This window comes from Papio anubis, chromosome 6, assembly GCF_008728515.1.
Source record: "Papio anubis isolate 15944 chromosome 6, Panubis1.0, whole genome shotgun sequence".
In the NCBI taxonomy this organism is placed as follows: Eukaryota; Metazoa; Chordata; class Mammalia; order Primates; family Cercopithecidae; genus Papio; species Papio anubis.
Window position 1 is genome coordinate 70484371 of NC_044981.1, and position 17934 is coordinate 70502304.

Sequence of the window (17934 nt, forward strand, 5' to 3'; positions counted from 1 at the left end):
CTGAGTATACCAAGAGGCTTTTAGATATCAGATCTAAAGTTAATAAGCTATGTCCTCTTGATGAATTTTGTAGACATATAGTATTTCACAGTTTCCAATGGGTTTCACTTACATTCTCCTGTTTGATCTCAACAATAACTCTGGGAGGAAAGAAGGAGGATAATCATCCCTTCTTTATAGATGAATAAACTAAGGCCCAGAGGGGTTAAAGGTTTACTCCAGGTCACACAGCTAAGTAGTACAACCAGGTCTCTTCTAGTTGTAAGTAATTTACACACTGGTACCTAATCTTTCATTTAAATCGTTTTCTAGAAACAGATTTCATGGACTATGGAAATTTAACTCTTGATCACTATCATTATTATTATTATTATTTTTTTTTTTTTTTTTTGAGATGGAGTTTCATTCTTGTTGCCCAGCCTGGAGTGCAATGGTACAATCTCAGCTCACTGCAACCTCCTCCTCTCGAGTTCAAGCCATTCTCCTGCCTCAGCTTCCCAAGTGGCTGGGATTACAGGCATGCGCCACCATGCACAGCTGATGTTTGTATTTAGTAGAGACAGGGTTTTACCATGTTGGCCAGGCTGGTTTCAAACTCCTGACCTCAGGTGATCCACCCGCCTCGGCCTCCCAAAGTCCTGGGATTACAGGCGTGAGTCACCATGCCTGGCCGATCACTACTATTTTGATTAGTATTTTTAAATTATTTGTTTTTCATTCTTAAGTCTTGAAGTTTCTAAGAACTGCCTATTGTATGTCCTGTCTCACTAATTACAATATCTACAACCTTCCAAGCTCCTGGATCCAACAGCTTTGATGGATATTTTGCTTAGTCACTGTGATTTCATATTAGAAGATACTTCAGATTCCTCTTCTTCCTATAATCATTTAAAATAAGCCATATAAAATATAATGATAAAGAGAAGGAAAGCTATTGCTGACAGTCCATGTAGGCCCCCAACTACAGGACTGAGTCAACATCATGGGATTTTTAGCATTACAATCCATTCTCATTGTGGTTTAATTAGATGTGTATTTTCTCTCCCTTACAGTATTCATGTAGTAGCTGTGTTAAGTTAAACCTGAGCTGTGATTATATCTCAAAAGATCCTAAAAAATGTAAAGGTCTCTGACAATTAACTCTAAAGAGCCAAGGAAACCGCTCCAGTATTGCTGATGTTTCTTACTAAGTACTTTATCACAATCACTTTGAACATTTAATACAGAACGGAATTTCAGAAATTACGTAGAAAACAAATAGAAACTTGGGTTCTTATATTTCTTGAGCTTTTATGCATGGTGAATGAAAAGAGCACTTGAATGGAAGTCAGAAAATGGTTCCTATCTGGACCAGAAAGATAGAACTAGCTGCATAAACTTGGGCAATCCAAACCTTTTTACATAGATGTTTCCCAAGGTCCCTTCCCCCTCTGAATGTCATACACCTATTCTCCTTTCAACCAACCCATGGAATTATAAACACATTTCTTTGGCCTTATTATGCATCCAGCTCCCCAAGGCACTTCTTAATCAAGTTTAATTTTTTCAGCTGCTTACATTCTACATCTCTGAATAACAGACAGCTTTATGGTTATTTATTTTTCAATATACATTCTTTTTAAGAGAAAGGATTGCACACTTCTAGATTCATTCTCTGAAAACATTTTAAGCTTCCTAGAGGCAGCACCACAAACAAGTTCCTAGATTTTCAGAAAATATGATGGTAATTACCTTCAAGTGTTGTTCCTTCACCAAAGAGGGCATCTCCAGCCCCAGACGCATACAAGGCTGTCACAGATAAGGCGTATTGTGTCCCTTCCTTCAATCCCCGCAGCACCGTGTTGGTTGTATCTCCCCTCACAGTGACCTCTTGAGTTTCACCCCCTGCCACTGGGGTATATGTGATGAGATACTGTTTCACTTTTCCTGGTGCCCCACTCCAAGATAATTTCATAGTAGACGTCGTAGGGTCAGAAACTCTTAAGTCTCTTGGATTCCCTCTAACTTCATTAAAAAATGACAACATCATCAAAACCCATTATTTAATAAAATGACTTGAAAAACATTTCGTTACTTTACATACGCATGTGCACTACAACAAATTTATACCCTGGGTGAGACTATGACAATTTTTACTGTTTACTAGCCAACAAAGCTAAATCAGACCCTATATGTTAGTAGAAACAAGGGGAAAGATATCCAGTCCCTTTTCTGTTTTTACAAAGGTTAAAATCTTCCAAGTAAAATATTTCATGTTAGAATATTTCCTATAAGATAGTTTCCCTGTATTTCCTTAAAAGTGGAAGAAAGCATTATAAAATGTATACATGTTGATTAGTATTACAATGCAGACTTTAATTCCTTTAAGAAATCTTCAGTAAAAACAGTTAATCAGTGTAATGCTATGAACATCTAAAGGTAACACCCAGGAACTAATTCTGATATAATAAAAATGATAAATTATAAACATAATGCTGTCCCTAGAGGGAAAAAAAGTAAGAGAAAAAAAACAGCTCAGTGAGACCCAGCCTTGGGTACAAATCCCCAGGGACCACCCCATCTTTTTGTAGCTGTGATGTTTGCTATTTCATGACTTTCCTTGTAGATTGGTCATGTCCTCTTTGAAGGTTCCTAAGGAACCGAGTCCTATGTCACTCTCCACTGAGCATATAAAAGCCAGCCAGTTTTACTCCAGAAAATAGAAAGATGAAGAGGTATTGGGTCACATTATGGTGCCCAGCACAAAGAGCCCTAGACTCTCAGCAAGAGAGAAAAACAATGAAGTAGTCACACTTCACCAATGGAAGACAGGAGGAAGAAAGCAGGTAAAAGACAAAGCCTCTGTAGCAGAACAGACTATTGAGCTAGGTTGCAGGGGGAAGAGAGGAGAGTGAAGCAGTGAAAGGAGGGAAAGAGATGCAGTGGGAGGAGGGAGAGAGATGCAGTGGGATGGAGGGAGAGAGATGCAAAGGGAGGAGGGAGGGGGATGCTGTGGGAGGAGGGAGAGTGATGAAGTGGGAGGGAGGGAGAGAGATTCAGTGGGGGAGAGATGCAGTGGGAGGAGGGAGGGACCAAGCGATGATGAGGATCCGAAAGTGATGATGATGACAGCGCGTGATGATGATGACTGGCGGACGATGGATATGACCTGCCGATGATGATGACCTGGCATGACGTGACACCTGCCTGGCGATGATGATGACCATGATGATGACCAAACGATGATGATGATCCACCGATGATGACCTGGCGATGATGACATGACTGCCGACCGGGCGATGACTTATGATGATGATTTGCATGATGACTGTTATGATGAGAATACCTGCGGACGGATGACATCCATGATGATGCAAGACGGCGATGATGACGACTTACGATGATGATGAGACGCGTGACGATGATGATGGACAGGACAGGCAGATACTGCGATGACGTTAAGGCGGTGACACCGACGAAAGCAGATGATGATGTGATGATCGTTAAAGATGATGAAACGGCGGGCGATGAAACATGAACCGGCGAATGATGATGATCCAGCGTGATGCGATATCAATGGAAGAGGGAGAGGATACAGGAGGGAAGGTGGGAGTGGATGGAAGAGGGAGTGGAGGAGGAAGGTGGAAGGAGTGGATGGAAGGAGGTGGAAGGGAGGACATGGATGGAGGAATGGAGGGGAAGGTGGAAGGGTGGACGGAATGGATAATGGAATAAACGGATTTTAATGATGGAAGGGAGCCCGGATGAAGGAGGAAGGAATGAAGAACCTGACACCAGACAGGTACTCAGTAACTTTCATTATTGCTAATGTGTTCTTGGCATTATTATTGCTATTTTAAAAACATTAGAGCTAGGAAATAAAATAAAAAATTATGAATGTCTCATTTTGCCCCCAATGAAATCACATATTAAACATTAATAATTTCAACAAACAAACATCAGAATATATCCTAGGATCCTAATCATCCCATCTAAAGAAAAACAAGTTAATGTTTAAAAATCTTTCTTAAGAACTAAAATACAATCTATTTCAATGGTGCATAGAAGTTTGATTTTTAATTCTTAGCCACCCTTCAATTCACATTGAAACATTTAATAATATTATTTTTAAAAGAATATTGAGACTATATCCTAGCATTTAAATTCTATTGACGTGCATGGTGGCTCATGCCTGTAATCCCAACACACCAGGAGGCCAAGGCAGGCAGATCCCCTGAGGTCAGGAGTCTCAGACCAGCCTGGCCAACATGGTGAAACCCTGTTTCTACTAAAAATACAAAAATTAGCTGGGTGTAGTTGCACGCGCCTGTAATCCCAGCTACTTGGGAGGCTGAGTCAGGAGAATCGCTTGAACCCGGGAGGCGGAGGTTGCAGTGAGCCGAGCCACTGCACTCCAGCTTGGATGACAGAGGGAGACTCTGTCTCCAAAAAATTAATAAATTAATTAACTAAATTTATCAACACAAGTAAATAATGTCATGATTAAGTAAAAAAAAAAAAAATTAAACTTAAGTCTAAAAGGACTATGGTCTAACATACTCAAATAATTGAAACAAAGTGTCTCATGAGTTTTTTATCTGGATAGTTGTCTCAATTTTCCCCTCTAGTCTAAGAGTTTGGTTGTCACCATATGATAAGCATATTTCCTCTACCTTCTTCAGTGGCTGCGTTTCCAGTTAATGGAGAACCAGGTCCCGAGAAATATTCAGGAATTACAGTTACTTCATATTTTGTGTCTGGAATCAAGTTCTCCAGCGTTCTCCTCCTCTGATTGGGTGGGGTGGTAACTTCTCTGCTTTCTCCACCAGCAACTGGTCTATATATAATTCGATATCTTAAAACTCTCCCTGGAGCTTGAGTCCAAGTAATTTTAAAACTATCGGTAGTCTCATCTGTCACCTTTAGGTTTCGAGGTGCTCCTTTTACTGAAATAAAAAAAGAAAAACAGATGTTAAAACATAAATTGACTTTATATGAAAAATACAAAAATTACTTTTTTATTACTAAATTATACCATTTCTCTAAAGAAATCCATGAGCAATTTATTTGCAAACATCCTGGTTTCTGCATTCATTTAGCCAGAGATTAACTAAATTCTGAAATAGCAAATATGAATTCTACAATATCCAGAAAGAAACTAAGTACTGTTAATTTTTTAATTACATAAAGATGTATATAATAGTAAACTTTTAAAATAATATTCTATCAAATGCTAAATTTATACTGCTATAAACTTCAAGAATAAAAACAATTCATTTCTTTGAATATAAGCAGCCAAGACTTTCACTCTTACTACATTTTCTCACGAAACTAGGAAAATAACACCTAACACCCGGCTCTACCATGTCTACCCACCCAACCAAATTGTCTTATCCAGTCAGTCCCACACTAACTTTTTATCTGTATAGTCACTTGACTTGGAGAATAATTGGACCATACACAGGATGGAACAAGCAGAGAATTAGATCTACATCTTGAAGCTAAGGTGCACTATGGGTAACACCCACAGACTCATAATTTTAAATGCATTTTTCATTAAGCCCAAATGAGAACATCATTTGGTTTTGTGTTCAGTAAATATGTTTAAATGACCCTCTTGCTCAGTGGGGCCAACTGTCTCTATAGACAATATATTCAGGAAAGATGAACTAAAGGTCTTTTTCTTCTCAGTCCACTGGGGTGGACTGAGAAGTATCACATTCCACTGAGAATGTGATACATTCTGGCATGTATCACACAGACATTTAGAAGTTTACTTAAATATTCAACACATCAATAGATCACTCCAGGGAGAAAGAAAGGAAGGAAGTATATCTCTCCAGGAAGGAAAGAAATGGTACTTGGCCAACTTACACCCATGATTCATTTTGTATTGGAAGGAAAAAGATTAAACAAGTCAGAACAAATCAGCAGATAGACTGATGGGTTGGAATCCTAGCTCTGAAGCTTAATAGATATGTAATTCTGAGCCGTAGATTATCCTAGCAGCAAAACATGACTATTTATAGGATTATTTAAGTGGTTAAATGAGATAATCTATGGAAAACATTTAGCAGAGCATCTGACACAAGCAGAAGCTCTATAATTGTTAGCTTAATGAAAGTATTACATTGGAAACTTTCTTATCAACTAAAAAAAATTTAAATCCCAGATTCCATTACAGACAATATAACTGAAAAGACATTACCCAACTCCATTGTAGTAGCCCAATGACCAAAAACTAGAGTGTGTATGAATGGAGTGACTTCTACTCAAAAACCCTGAGACAAGTCCTCTCTTGAGACAGATTTCCCATTCCCCTCCCAAAATGCTGAAGAGAAAGGGTCAGGGTCATTGAGTAGCAGTGTGGGCATTACAGGAAAAGCATCAGAAAGTCAGAAATATCTGAGTATGGCCTTCTCGCTTATATGACCACAAAAGTCATAAGATGAAAGGACTTCTTAGGCCATTTAGTTTATGTGGTGGCCTTCAGGAAGAAATATACGTAAACCATGAAAAAAAAAAGAAAAATAGCAATCTTATCTGAAAAAATGTTTCAGAGAAAAAAGATTCTCTAGCTTTTATCAGTATAGTATGCCAATATGTACCATCCCTATCAGCAAATACTTCTTTATAACTATCTTAAATTCCTCACACTATTCTCCCAGGGTCTTTACCTCCTATTCCCAGTCAAAAGAGGAAACAACAATTGACATCTATTGTGATACTTTGCTATGCTAATGTTAAAGAATAATTGCCTTGCCTTAGTCTGCCGCTAACCAACTTAAATTGGTGCCCTTAAATGTCAAACGTAACAAAGTGTGTCCAAATATATTCAACTCCATCCAGTAAGGAGTACATATGTAAACAAATACTGCTTAAAACATTTGGCAAAATTTGCACACCATGTTCATAGCAGCAATATTCACAAAAAGTAGATGCAGCCCAAATGTCCACTGATGAAGGGAGATAAACAAAATGTGAAGCAGGGCGCCATGGCATATGCCTGTAGTCCCAGCTACTCAGGAGGCTGAGGCAAGAGGATCATTTGAGCCTAGGATTATGAGGCCAACCTGGGTAACATAGTAAGAACCCCATCTTAAAAGATATGTGGTGCATACATACAGTGGAATATTATTCAATCATAAGTAGAGAGGGCATTCTGACCCACGCTACAACATGGATCAACCTTGAGGACATTTACGGTGTGAAATAATCCAGGCACAAGACAAGCACTGAAAGAGTCCTCTCAAGTAAGGTAGTTAATCAGAAGGAATTCTGTCTCTAATTCCTAGAGACAGAAAATAGAATGGTGGTTTCCAGGAGTAGAGGGAAGGAGGGAATGGGGAGTTATTCCTTAATGAGTACAGAATTTCAGTTTCACAAGTTCTAAAGATGGATGGTGGCGATGGTAGCACAACAAGGTGAATGTACTTAATGCCACTAAAATGTGCACTCAAAAAATGGTTAAAATGGTAAATACGTTATGTATACTTTAGTACAACTTTTTAAAAGAATATAATTAATTGATAATATACTTACTACCAACATATATACGTGTGTGTGTGTATATATATATATTTGCCATAACTCCGTAAGTACAGTAAACAATTTCAGAAAGATTTAAGACATGACATTCCTGAAATGTGGGACCAAAAATGATGGATAAGCAGTATTTCAAAAGTTAATTCCATAATTATCAATAGTTCTCTAGGTCTCTTAACTTCAAATTCATCAAAAGAATTCTAAGGTTTTTTACTTAAAAGTTATTTTTCTCTTTCTAAAAAGATTTATGAAAAGCTGTCTTTAAAAGATGCCAAATCTTACAAAGGCATTGGCAATTCTGAACTATAAAGCAGATGGTTATTAACTTTGTACTGCAATAAATTATTCATTTTTGAAAAACAGTGGCAGAAACCCCCATCACACCTTCTTCGGTGGTCTCCTCTCCAGCTAAGGGAATGCTGAAGCCATCCTCATACTCCGCAGTCACATTGACCAAATACAGGGTCTCTGGCTTCAGGTTGCTGAGAACAACACTGGTGCTCGATGCTGGCTCCACCACAGTGACCTCGTCATCCCCAGTCGCTTCCTTGTAGGTGATGTGATATGAAAAAACATTTTCTCCAGCTGGAGACCAGTTGGTTTTGAAACCATAAGAAGTCACTTCTGAAAAACTAAGATCCTTTGGAGGGACGTAAGCTATTTAAAAAAAAAAAAAAAAGTTAAAAATGTTTGAATCTATAAAACAAAACCGTAACCAATATTTAAATGTTTATAAAATGGGTTATATTAATTTGGGAGAATGGTGCTCATTGAGACCACTGTACTGAGTACCTCATCTACATTTGACCATTGAGAGAAAGCCCACCCCCCAACTTACAACCCAACAAGAGATCTTGATTATTCACCTTGACTATCCATAATACTAACTTCTGCTATTTAAATGAGTGACGAAATTTGAATGTGAATTTTGAGATTCTTAAAGCAGTAGCAATAGAATGGCCTTGCCCACAACTGGAATATTTAAACCATAGCAGACGAAAAATGAACCATCCACATTTTCCCATTCATCCCTGGTACTTGGATATTAACCTTTGGTGGTTTTAGACAAATATTTCAAAGTAAAAATTAAGGAATTTTTCCCAACAACAAAATGTTTATTAAACTAAGCAGTTATTAAACCAAATCATAGAAAGAGACAATATTTAACACATACAGTATATCCTTAGGGGGCACACAATCAAAATGGAGAAACGAGACAATGCAACATTATTAACAACCATAAAAAAAAAAAAAAAAAAAAAAAAAAAAGGAAGGTTGTGGGGGCTAAAGCCTATAATCTCAGCACTTTGGGAGAATGAGGTGGGTGGATCACCTGAGGTCAGGAGTTCAAGACCAGATTGGCCAACATGATGAAACTCCGTCTTTACCAAAAAAAAAAAAAAATAGAAAAATTAGCTAGGCATGGTGGCATACTCCTGTAGTTCCAGCTACTGGGGAGGCTGAGGTGCAAGAATTGCTTGAACTGGGGAGGCAGATATTGCAACGAGCATAGGTTGCACCACTGCACTCCAGCCTGGATGACAGAGTGAGACCCTGTCTCAAAAAAAAAAAAAAAAAAAAGCAGTACATAGGAAAGCCAACTGATGAAAGTGATAGCATGATAGTGCTAAGACAGTTACAGTTGAGGAAGGCTTCATGAAAAGGATGGGACTTTTTTATTATTATTATACTTTGAGTTCTGGGGTACATGTGCAGAACATGCAGGTTTGTTACATAGGTATAAACGTGCCATGGTGGTTTGCTGCACCCATCAACTGGTCATCTACATTAGGTATTTCTTCTAATGCCATCCCTCCCCCAGCCCTCCCAACAGGTCCCGGTGTGTGATGCCCCCACCCCTGTGTCCATGTGTTCTCATTGTTCAACTCCCACATATGAGTGAGAACATGCAGTGTTCGGTTTTCTGTTCTTGTGTTAGTTTGCTGAGAATGATGGTTTCCAGCTTCATCCACGTCCCTGAAAAGGACATTAAACTCAAGGGATGGGACTTTTAATTAAACATCGAAAAGTAGATCAGGCAAATGAAGAAAATTCCAGATGTGACAAACGATGCCCAAAATGATCCAGGAAATGCATAAAAAGAATCCAAAGGTGCAGGACTATATTCTCATCACCTTTGAGTTGAAGGACCCAGCTCAGTATCCAGCACATAGTGAACACCCCATACTTGGGACTTGGATTCTAAATGACACATACATATGATAAAACTTGTTCCTAAACCTGCTTGAGGATCTAGGAACAGAAACATCTCATGACTCTTATGAGTAAACAGCTTTTTCACCAACCAAAATATGAACCATACCCAGGAGAAAGTCATATCTCAGAGCTAAGTAAACTAAGTTCAATAGTTTTCAATAACGTAGAAAAGTTACTTTTTCTTGTCTATAAAAAGAATTGAAGAAGCACATAATTCACAATTTTAGAAACCAAAATGCTTTGTTCATGAAGAAATAACTTTTACTCTCAAAGTCTACTAACCTTTCTTCTTTATAGCTGCCAATTCTTGCTCAATTCTAAGGCAGATAGACTGTGTGAGTTCAAAAGATATCCTCTGAAAAGCATCAAAATCTTCCACTGTGAACACATGGGTCTCTGCGGGAGGAGAGGCAATAGCTTCTAATTCTGAGCGAACAGCATCTTTCACACCAACTGCGAAGATTTCAACATCTGAATTCCTTAGTTTTATCGCAGGATCTCTGAAAGCATCTGATGATTTCCCATCCGTGATAAGAATCATGACCTTTGGCACATTGCTTCTTGATCCCTTGCTAGGCACAAATATTTTCTCTCTGACATAAGTCATTGCTTTGCCAGTATTTGTAGATCCTCCTCTGTAAGGGAAGGTGTTTATTGCTTCAATTATATCTTCCACTTTGGTGAATTTTTTCAAAGTGAACTCAGTATGAGGATCCCGGCTGTATTGGACAAGACTAATCTGGACCCTATTTGGTGAAATTTCAAAACTTTTTACAAGAACTTCCAAAAAGGCTCTAACTTTAACAAAGTTTGCAATCCCAATGCTATAGGAGCCATCAACCAAAAACACAATATCGGCTTTTATATCCACACCACGTGAGCATTCTGTAAAGAGAAAAAAAGTACATTAAACTTCAATACATATTCATCATTAAAATATACATATCTAGCTTGCTTAGTAAGCATGCTTCTTAAAAAAAAAAAAAAAAAAAAAAACTACTGCAAATATTTCATTCAAAACTAAGTCCTAACAAGTAAGGCATTCTGTCAAACAGACCTTCACATATTCCAAACACATGATGCACACATTAACTCACCCACTTGTACTTTCATTGGCTGAGTCTTCTCCATTATTGAGATGGGTTCACTGGATGTCATTCCCTTCATGGCAGAAACACTGATCTGGTATTCTGTGTCTGCTGAGAGGTCACGAACACTGAGCGTGGTTGTCTGAGGCCCCACACTCAGAGCGTGCTGTCGGCTTCCTGCTGTCATTGGTGTGAGGATGACTTTGTAGCCAGTCACTGGACTAGCAGATGGATTCCAACTTAGCTTAACATATTTTGAAGAGACTTCCACGGCAATCAAATTTGAAGGAGGCTCAACAACTAAAAAGTTACAAGCAGACAGTGATTAATAACAGTGAAATGTAACCTTATTAATTTGGTCTTTAGGTTTGGACCTTCAAATCTCCTTATTCAAATTAATCCTGAATACATTGAAAAGAGTTGCCCAATACCCTCCTCAGTCTCCAATTTCACATGTCCCTATCAAACCAAAAGTGGCTCAACACTTGGCTTTTAGTCAAATTGCTGAGAAGTTAATGGAATAAGAAAGTATTTGGAAGAAATTAATGTTGGGACACCTCAGGCCTAATTCTTCTCTGAAACCAAGATTTCCATTCTGGTTTTAGTATTCACTCATTGTCTTCATTCTCAAGTACCAAAGTAGGCACTTGATAAATATTTGTTAAATCAATGCTTCATTCAATTCTTTACGGAATTTTTCTCTCCTAATGACATCATAAAAGTGGAATCTTTAAAAGATACTTTATAATATGCCAAGAAAGATAAAGCATTTAGTAGTTCTTAAATGACAAGTTCTTATAATTTTAAACAATTTTATTTTCACTAGTTTCAGGGTAAGAAAAAAAGTTCAACTATGTTCACAGTGCCACCAAACAGAGGGGAAACAATGACTTATAACATGCATATTGACACACATATATCAATCCTCTAAAAAATGGTGATCCTTACTCAACATAGAACATAGTCATGCATTTGACTGTTAATATAAAGTATTTTAAGATATTTCAGACGATATCAAAATTCTGGATTTGTCAATGGAATCAACTTCCCAGAAGATATAGTTCTAAGTTTTTACAAATCAACCTGCAAAAAGTGTGTGTAAAAAGGCCCAAATTTACACATCACCTCCTCAAAAAAAAATCAGATGTAGCACATAAAAATGATGTTTATACTGAACAGGCAAAAGCTGGAAGCATTTCTCTTGAAAACTAGCACAAGATGAGGTTGCCCTCTCTCAACACTCCTGTTCAACATAGGATTGGATGTTCTGGCCAGAGCAATCAAGCAAGAAAAAGAAATAAAAAGCATCCGAATATAAAGAAAGGAAGTCAAACTACCCCTGTTTGCAGATGACATAATCCCTCTAGAAAACTGCATAGTCTCAGCCAAAAAGCTTATTAAGTTGATAAACAACTTTAGCAAAGTCTCAGGATATAAAATCAATGTGCAAAAATTGCTAGCATTCCTATACACAACAACAGTCAAGTTGAGAGCCAAATCAGGAACGAACTCCCATTCACAATGGGAGTTGTGAATAATAGAATAAAATACCTAGGAATACAGCCATCTAGTTAGGTGAAAGATCTCTACAAGAGGAACTACAAACCACTGCTCAAAGAAATCAGAGATGACAATGGAAAACATTCCATGCTCATAAATAGAAAGAATCAATATCATTAAAATGGCCATACTGCCAAAAGCAATCTATAGATTGACCGCTATTCCTAATAAACTACCATTGAGATTCTTCACAGAACTAGAAACAAGTATTTTAAATTTCATATGGAACAAAAAAGAATCCGAATATATGAGGCAATCCTAAGCAGAAAGAACAAAGCTGGAGGTGTCACGCTATCTGACTTCAAACTATATTACAGGGCTGTGGTAACCAAAACAGCATAGTACTGGTACAAAAACAGACATCTAGACCAATGGTACAGAATAGAGAATCCAGAAGTAAGACTGAACACCTACAACCATCTGATCTTCAACAACCCTGACAAAAACAAGCAATGGGGAAAGGACTCCCTATTCAATAAATTGTGCCCAGATAACTGGCTAGCCATATGCAGAAGATTGAATCTGGACCCCTTCCTTAGACCATATAAAAAAAATTAACTCAAGATGGACTAAAGACTTAAATGTAAGACCCAAAACTGTCAAAATCCTGGAAAACAACTAGGCAATACCATTCAGGACATAGATTTCATGACAAAGATGCCAAAAGCAATTGCAACGAAAATAAAAATTGACAAATGGGATCTAATTAAACTAAAGAGTTTCTACACAGCAAAAGAAACTCAAAAGAAACTACCAACAGAGTAAACAGACAACATACAAAATGGGAGAAAATTTTTGCAAACTATGCATCCAACAAAGGTCTAATATCCAGCATATATAAGGAACATAAACAAATTTACAAGAAAACAACACACAGCCCCATTAAAAAGTGGGCAAAGGACGTAAACAGACACTTTTCAAAAGAAGACATCCATGTGGTCAACAATAATACAAAAAAAAGTTCAACATCACTGATTATTAGAGAAACGCAAATCAAAACCACAATGAGACACCATCTCACACCAGTCAGAATGGCTACTATTAAAAAGTCAAGAAATAACAAATGCTGGTGAGGTACTGGAGAAAAAGGAACGCCTATATACTGTTGGTAGGAGTGTAAATTAGTTCAACCATTGTGGAAGACAGTGCAACAATTCCTCAAAGAACTAAGAACAGAAACACCATTTGACCCAGCAATCCCATTACTGGGTATATACCCAAGGAATATAAATCATCCTATTATAAAGATACATGCACACGTATATCCACTGCAGCACTATTCACAATATCAAAGACTTGGAATTAACAAAAAAAACCCATCAATGATAGACTAGATAAGGAAAATGTGGGACATGTATGCCATGGAATACTATACAGCTATGAAAAAGAATAAGACCATGTCCTTTGCAGGGACATGGATAGAACTAGAGGCCATTATCCTTAGCAAACTAACACAGGAACAGAAAACCAAATACCACATGTTCTTGCTTATAACTGGGGGCTAAATGATGAGAACACATGGATACATAGAGAGAAACACCACACACATTGGGGCCTATTGGAGGGTTGAAGGTAGAAGGAGGGAAAGTATCAGGAAAAATAACTAATAGGTACTAGGCTTAATACCTGGATAACGAAATGATCTGTACAACAACCCCCCCGAAACAAGTTTATCTATGTAACAAACCTGTACATGTACCCCTGAACTTAAAAGTTTAAAAAATGAAAATAATTTTTAAAATATATATCTATTTAAAAATTATGTTTCCGTAAAAAGTAGTAGGAGGGAAGCCACAGAGATGCCACATGGAAATTTGGCCAAACCTGAGGGATACAGAGGCAGTACAGGCTAGTCCAGCAGAAGAGAAGCCTCAGGTTAGTCCAGCAGAAGATAAAAGACACTAAAGAGAAATGTGAACACCTGTGATGCAGCCCCAGCCCCCTCCTACACAGGGAAAGTTCCAACAGTGGCAGCAAAAAAGTTTGGCCTACCCTTGCATACATGCAACTGCACCCCAGGAAGAATTAAACTGTTTAAAAGATTGAGTAGAGAGAAATAATCAGAGAAAAGTAGAGGTGAATGAGATGGATTTTATAATAATACAAAGCAAAAAGGATGGACATTAGACAGTAAAACAAAGGAACAGATTGAGAGCCCATGAAGTAATGAGAGGTTCTGAGACAGAATTAGGACTAATGAACATTTTGACAAAATGTTGAGATTGAAGATTAAAGAGTTTGTATGATTGAAGATGTCGCTATTTAGAATTTATGTTTAATCACTTAATGATTCTCAGGCTGAGAGGAGAACAATGATGGAAAAATATAAAGGCTTAAGGTTGTTATTTTTAATGTTCAAAAGGATGCTTTTGAAATGTCTCTTCTTTCTCCCATGTATTTAGAAGTAATAACTAATAGAAATGAGAGAATTTTCTAATGGAAGGATCACATTGACTGACCTTTGAAATATTCTTAAAAGCTTTCAAAACATTACACAGAGTATAATGATAGAAAACCCTTGTCCTTAGCCAGTTAACAGAAACATTTTTATTATTTTAAGTTGCAAATGTCTTTCCAGCCCATCAACGTTTAAATCAGAGTGCAAGATAATTAAAGCAAGTACCATAATAGCATAATCAGACAGACATTCAACATACACAAAAGAGTCTTAAACAAAAGAGTAAATCATAACTTGTCACTCCCAAAAAAAATTTTAAGAACTTTGCAATGATACATTTTATTGAATGTTCCACTGGAAGGAAAAACAATGCAAATGGTATCAACAAGTTGAGTTGCTAAAAAACAATGCGAATGGAATATACAATTGGAGAATCACTGGAAGAAATATTTAAGTATGTCTACTTCTAAGATAACTATAAAACTATAAATACTCAAACAATGGAAAAGACTAACACATGGGGAATACTACACAGTCTACTCACCTTCTTCTCCACTAACCAATTCGCCAAGTTGTTCATCAACACCTGAGCACACCTGGGAGATGATCTCATTCTGAATATCCACGATTGCATCAAAGTTGGCCACATTGAAAACATGGTTCAGTGAAGGTGTGGAGGCAATTTGTTTGAGTTCTTTTGCATCTGCAGCTTTAATGCCTTTGAAACAAAAGGATAAGGACATATTGAAATGGGAAATGTGCCAATTGACTTGGAGGAGTTCTTCGTTTTCTCTGTCTTTCACAACTGAAGACATATTCAAATCATTATTAAGTCGTAATCCAGATTGCTTTGCTTCATAACGAATGTGCAACTGTGCAGATGACAAAAACATTTTGTAATTTGACATAGAGTGGCCAGCCAAAGAGGAAAAAACTTGGTTAGTTAAACAGAGTGGGCTTTCATCCCAACCATACCATCATATGTCTTTGCCATCTGTAAAGATAATACTTTTTTCTTCCAGAGTCCTGAATAAGCTGGAGCCCTCTGAATTCTTCAAGTATTACATAATATAGGAAACACATAAAAAACACTTAATGATAATACAAGGAGGATCTTTATTAGAATCATTGGTCCAGCGTTCTTTGAAAAGTAGAGAGCTGGCAAAGAATGTGAATACCACCTTCCTAAATACATATGCTAAGGGAGTTATATAAGGGAGAATTTTTACTTAAAGACAATTTAAGTCTTTAATATTACACTATAAAAATGCAGTAAACACTTCTAATAGCATCCTTCCTTAAGGAATCAATATTTCATCTTCCTAAACATTAAGCATACTGCAGGAGTTGTAAAATGGAAATAATTAACTGAACTTAACCTACCCAAGGAGAAAACTTCAACTCCAACATTACGAAGCTCTCTTGCTGGAATCTCCACTTCATCCTGGGATTTTCCATCCGTAATAATAATTGCCACTTTAGGAAAGCCAACTCTTGCCCCAGCAGATTCCGTGAAAGTATTTTTAACTAAATAATCAATGGCATCCCCTAAAGGGAAAAGAAACATGTTCATTTACTCTGTACTACACAATTTTTCCAAAGTCAAAAACTATGCGAATAATGTCAAAAATATTTAATATGTAATAGGCAATGCGTCATTTCTTTCTGAAACAGACATTTCATTTATTTTTAATTTTAAAGAAATCTGTAGAACATACCTGTCATTGTGTTGCCACCTTTATATGGAATTTTTTTTATTGCAGCAAGAAGCTCATCCCTTTGGTAGTACTGATTTAAGTTAAATTCAGTCCTGGTATCAGAGCTGTACTGAACAACTCCAACTCTTGTCTTCTCTTCCCCAATATCAAAAGCAGACACAAGAGCAGCAATAAAGTCTAAAATGTACTTGAAATTATTTCTTCCCACACTCCAAGAGCCATCCACAAGGAAAATCAGATCAGTCCAGGCACTGACAGAGCATTCTGTAATACATTTGATATCTTTTTAAATGATGCTTTATTAAACCAGCTCATCAATACACACTAACATCGCAAGAATGTCAGCTCCTTAAATCATTCTGTTCATTAGAACATATTCACCGATTGTTCTTCACCCACATGCACAAATGAATATACAGTTTTACTAACAACACATAGAAGCATTTTCAATGCCTTTATCAAGATGAATTCATGGAACTAGATGTCTTTAAATTGCTATATAAGACATTATACAAAAAGAGACAAACAGATCTGTAACCTGCTCTCCAGGGGCATAAAGTCCAAGTATTCGTGCTATCAACCTATCCATTTTTATAAACTATACCCTCACTCTTCTTTACAAGTCCAAATTTTATAAAACATTTAGAAGTCACACAAAAGAAATACAACCAAAGGGTTTTTATTCCTTGGTATTTATCAACAAATAAATACAAAATAATTGCTGCACCATTCAAGGAAGTGCAGTTGAGTTGAAGACCTAATTTGTTAATATTCTATTGCACTTTTCAATATAATTATCTAAAGTTTGTATTAGGGTTAGTCTAGAGGGCTAAGGGAGCCTAACAGAAGTAAAAACAAGCATAAAATTATGCAAAATAGCCAAAATATCTAGTCCTAATTATCAATATATTTAAATTCGACAATTAAAACCTACTTTTAATGAACAAAGAGGGTAAACAATTATTTTTATTCAAAAGTTAAAAATCCATGTGGTATTCTGAAATTATCAGAATACAATGATCAGCTTTTATAACTGAATATGTTATCTTTCCTTCTTTCTATGGTAGAGGTCAAGTTGGTTTTATGAAAATCTGTATTTGTAATGCAATACCAAGTGAATTTTCTGAAGATGACTTTGTCCTTGCAGTCAGTTGGTAGGTAATAAAAGAAGTATTTGGCTAGGAAGAGAAGGAGAGGGTGCTGGAAAATTTTGCAAGCCAAATACAAGTTGTATTCTTAAATAAGTTTTGCACACTATTTAATAGGTCAGTTCAAGCCTATTAAAAAGTCAATACTTGGCATAATACTTCAATTTAAAATCAGTACTAATTGTTAAAAATATTAGCATCTGAAATAATGATAAACAGTGGTCTGGAGGGAATATTTCCAGATAAAGAGACCTTTATGTTTATAATCTTTTTATTGTCAT

General features: G+C 36.8%; 1 protein-coding gene across 6 annotated transcripts in view; it reads right to left on the reverse strand.

Moving 5' to 3' along the window:
- The window catches only part of COL12A1 (collagen type XII alpha 1 chain), a 121846-nt gene that overhangs the window by 89257 nt on the left and 14655 nt on the right, over positions 1 to 17934 (reverse strand). For 4 of the 6 annotated variants that reach the window (XM_031667218.1, XM_021937469.2, XM_031667219.1 and 1 more), the window contains exons 6-13: positions 16506 to 16769; positions 16171 to 16335; positions 15332 to 15505; positions 10839 to 11129; positions 10024 to 10626; positions 7909 to 8181; positions 4653 to 4925; positions 1732 to 2004 (exon numbers count right to left, since the gene is read on the reverse strand). The exons of the other annotated variants lie outside the window; for them this stretch is intronic. In XM_031667218.1, the coding sequence (XP_031523078.1) occupies positions 1732 to 2004; positions 4653 to 4925; positions 7909 to 8181; positions 10024 to 10626; positions 10839 to 11129; positions 15332 to 15505; positions 16171 to 16335; positions 16506 to 16769 (2316 nt within the window). The remainder of the gene's footprint in view (positions 1 to 1731; positions 2005 to 4652; positions 4926 to 7908; positions 8182 to 10023; positions 10627 to 10838; positions 11130 to 15331; positions 15506 to 16170; positions 16336 to 16505; positions 16770 to 17934) is intronic. 6 annotated transcript variants of the gene reach the window in all.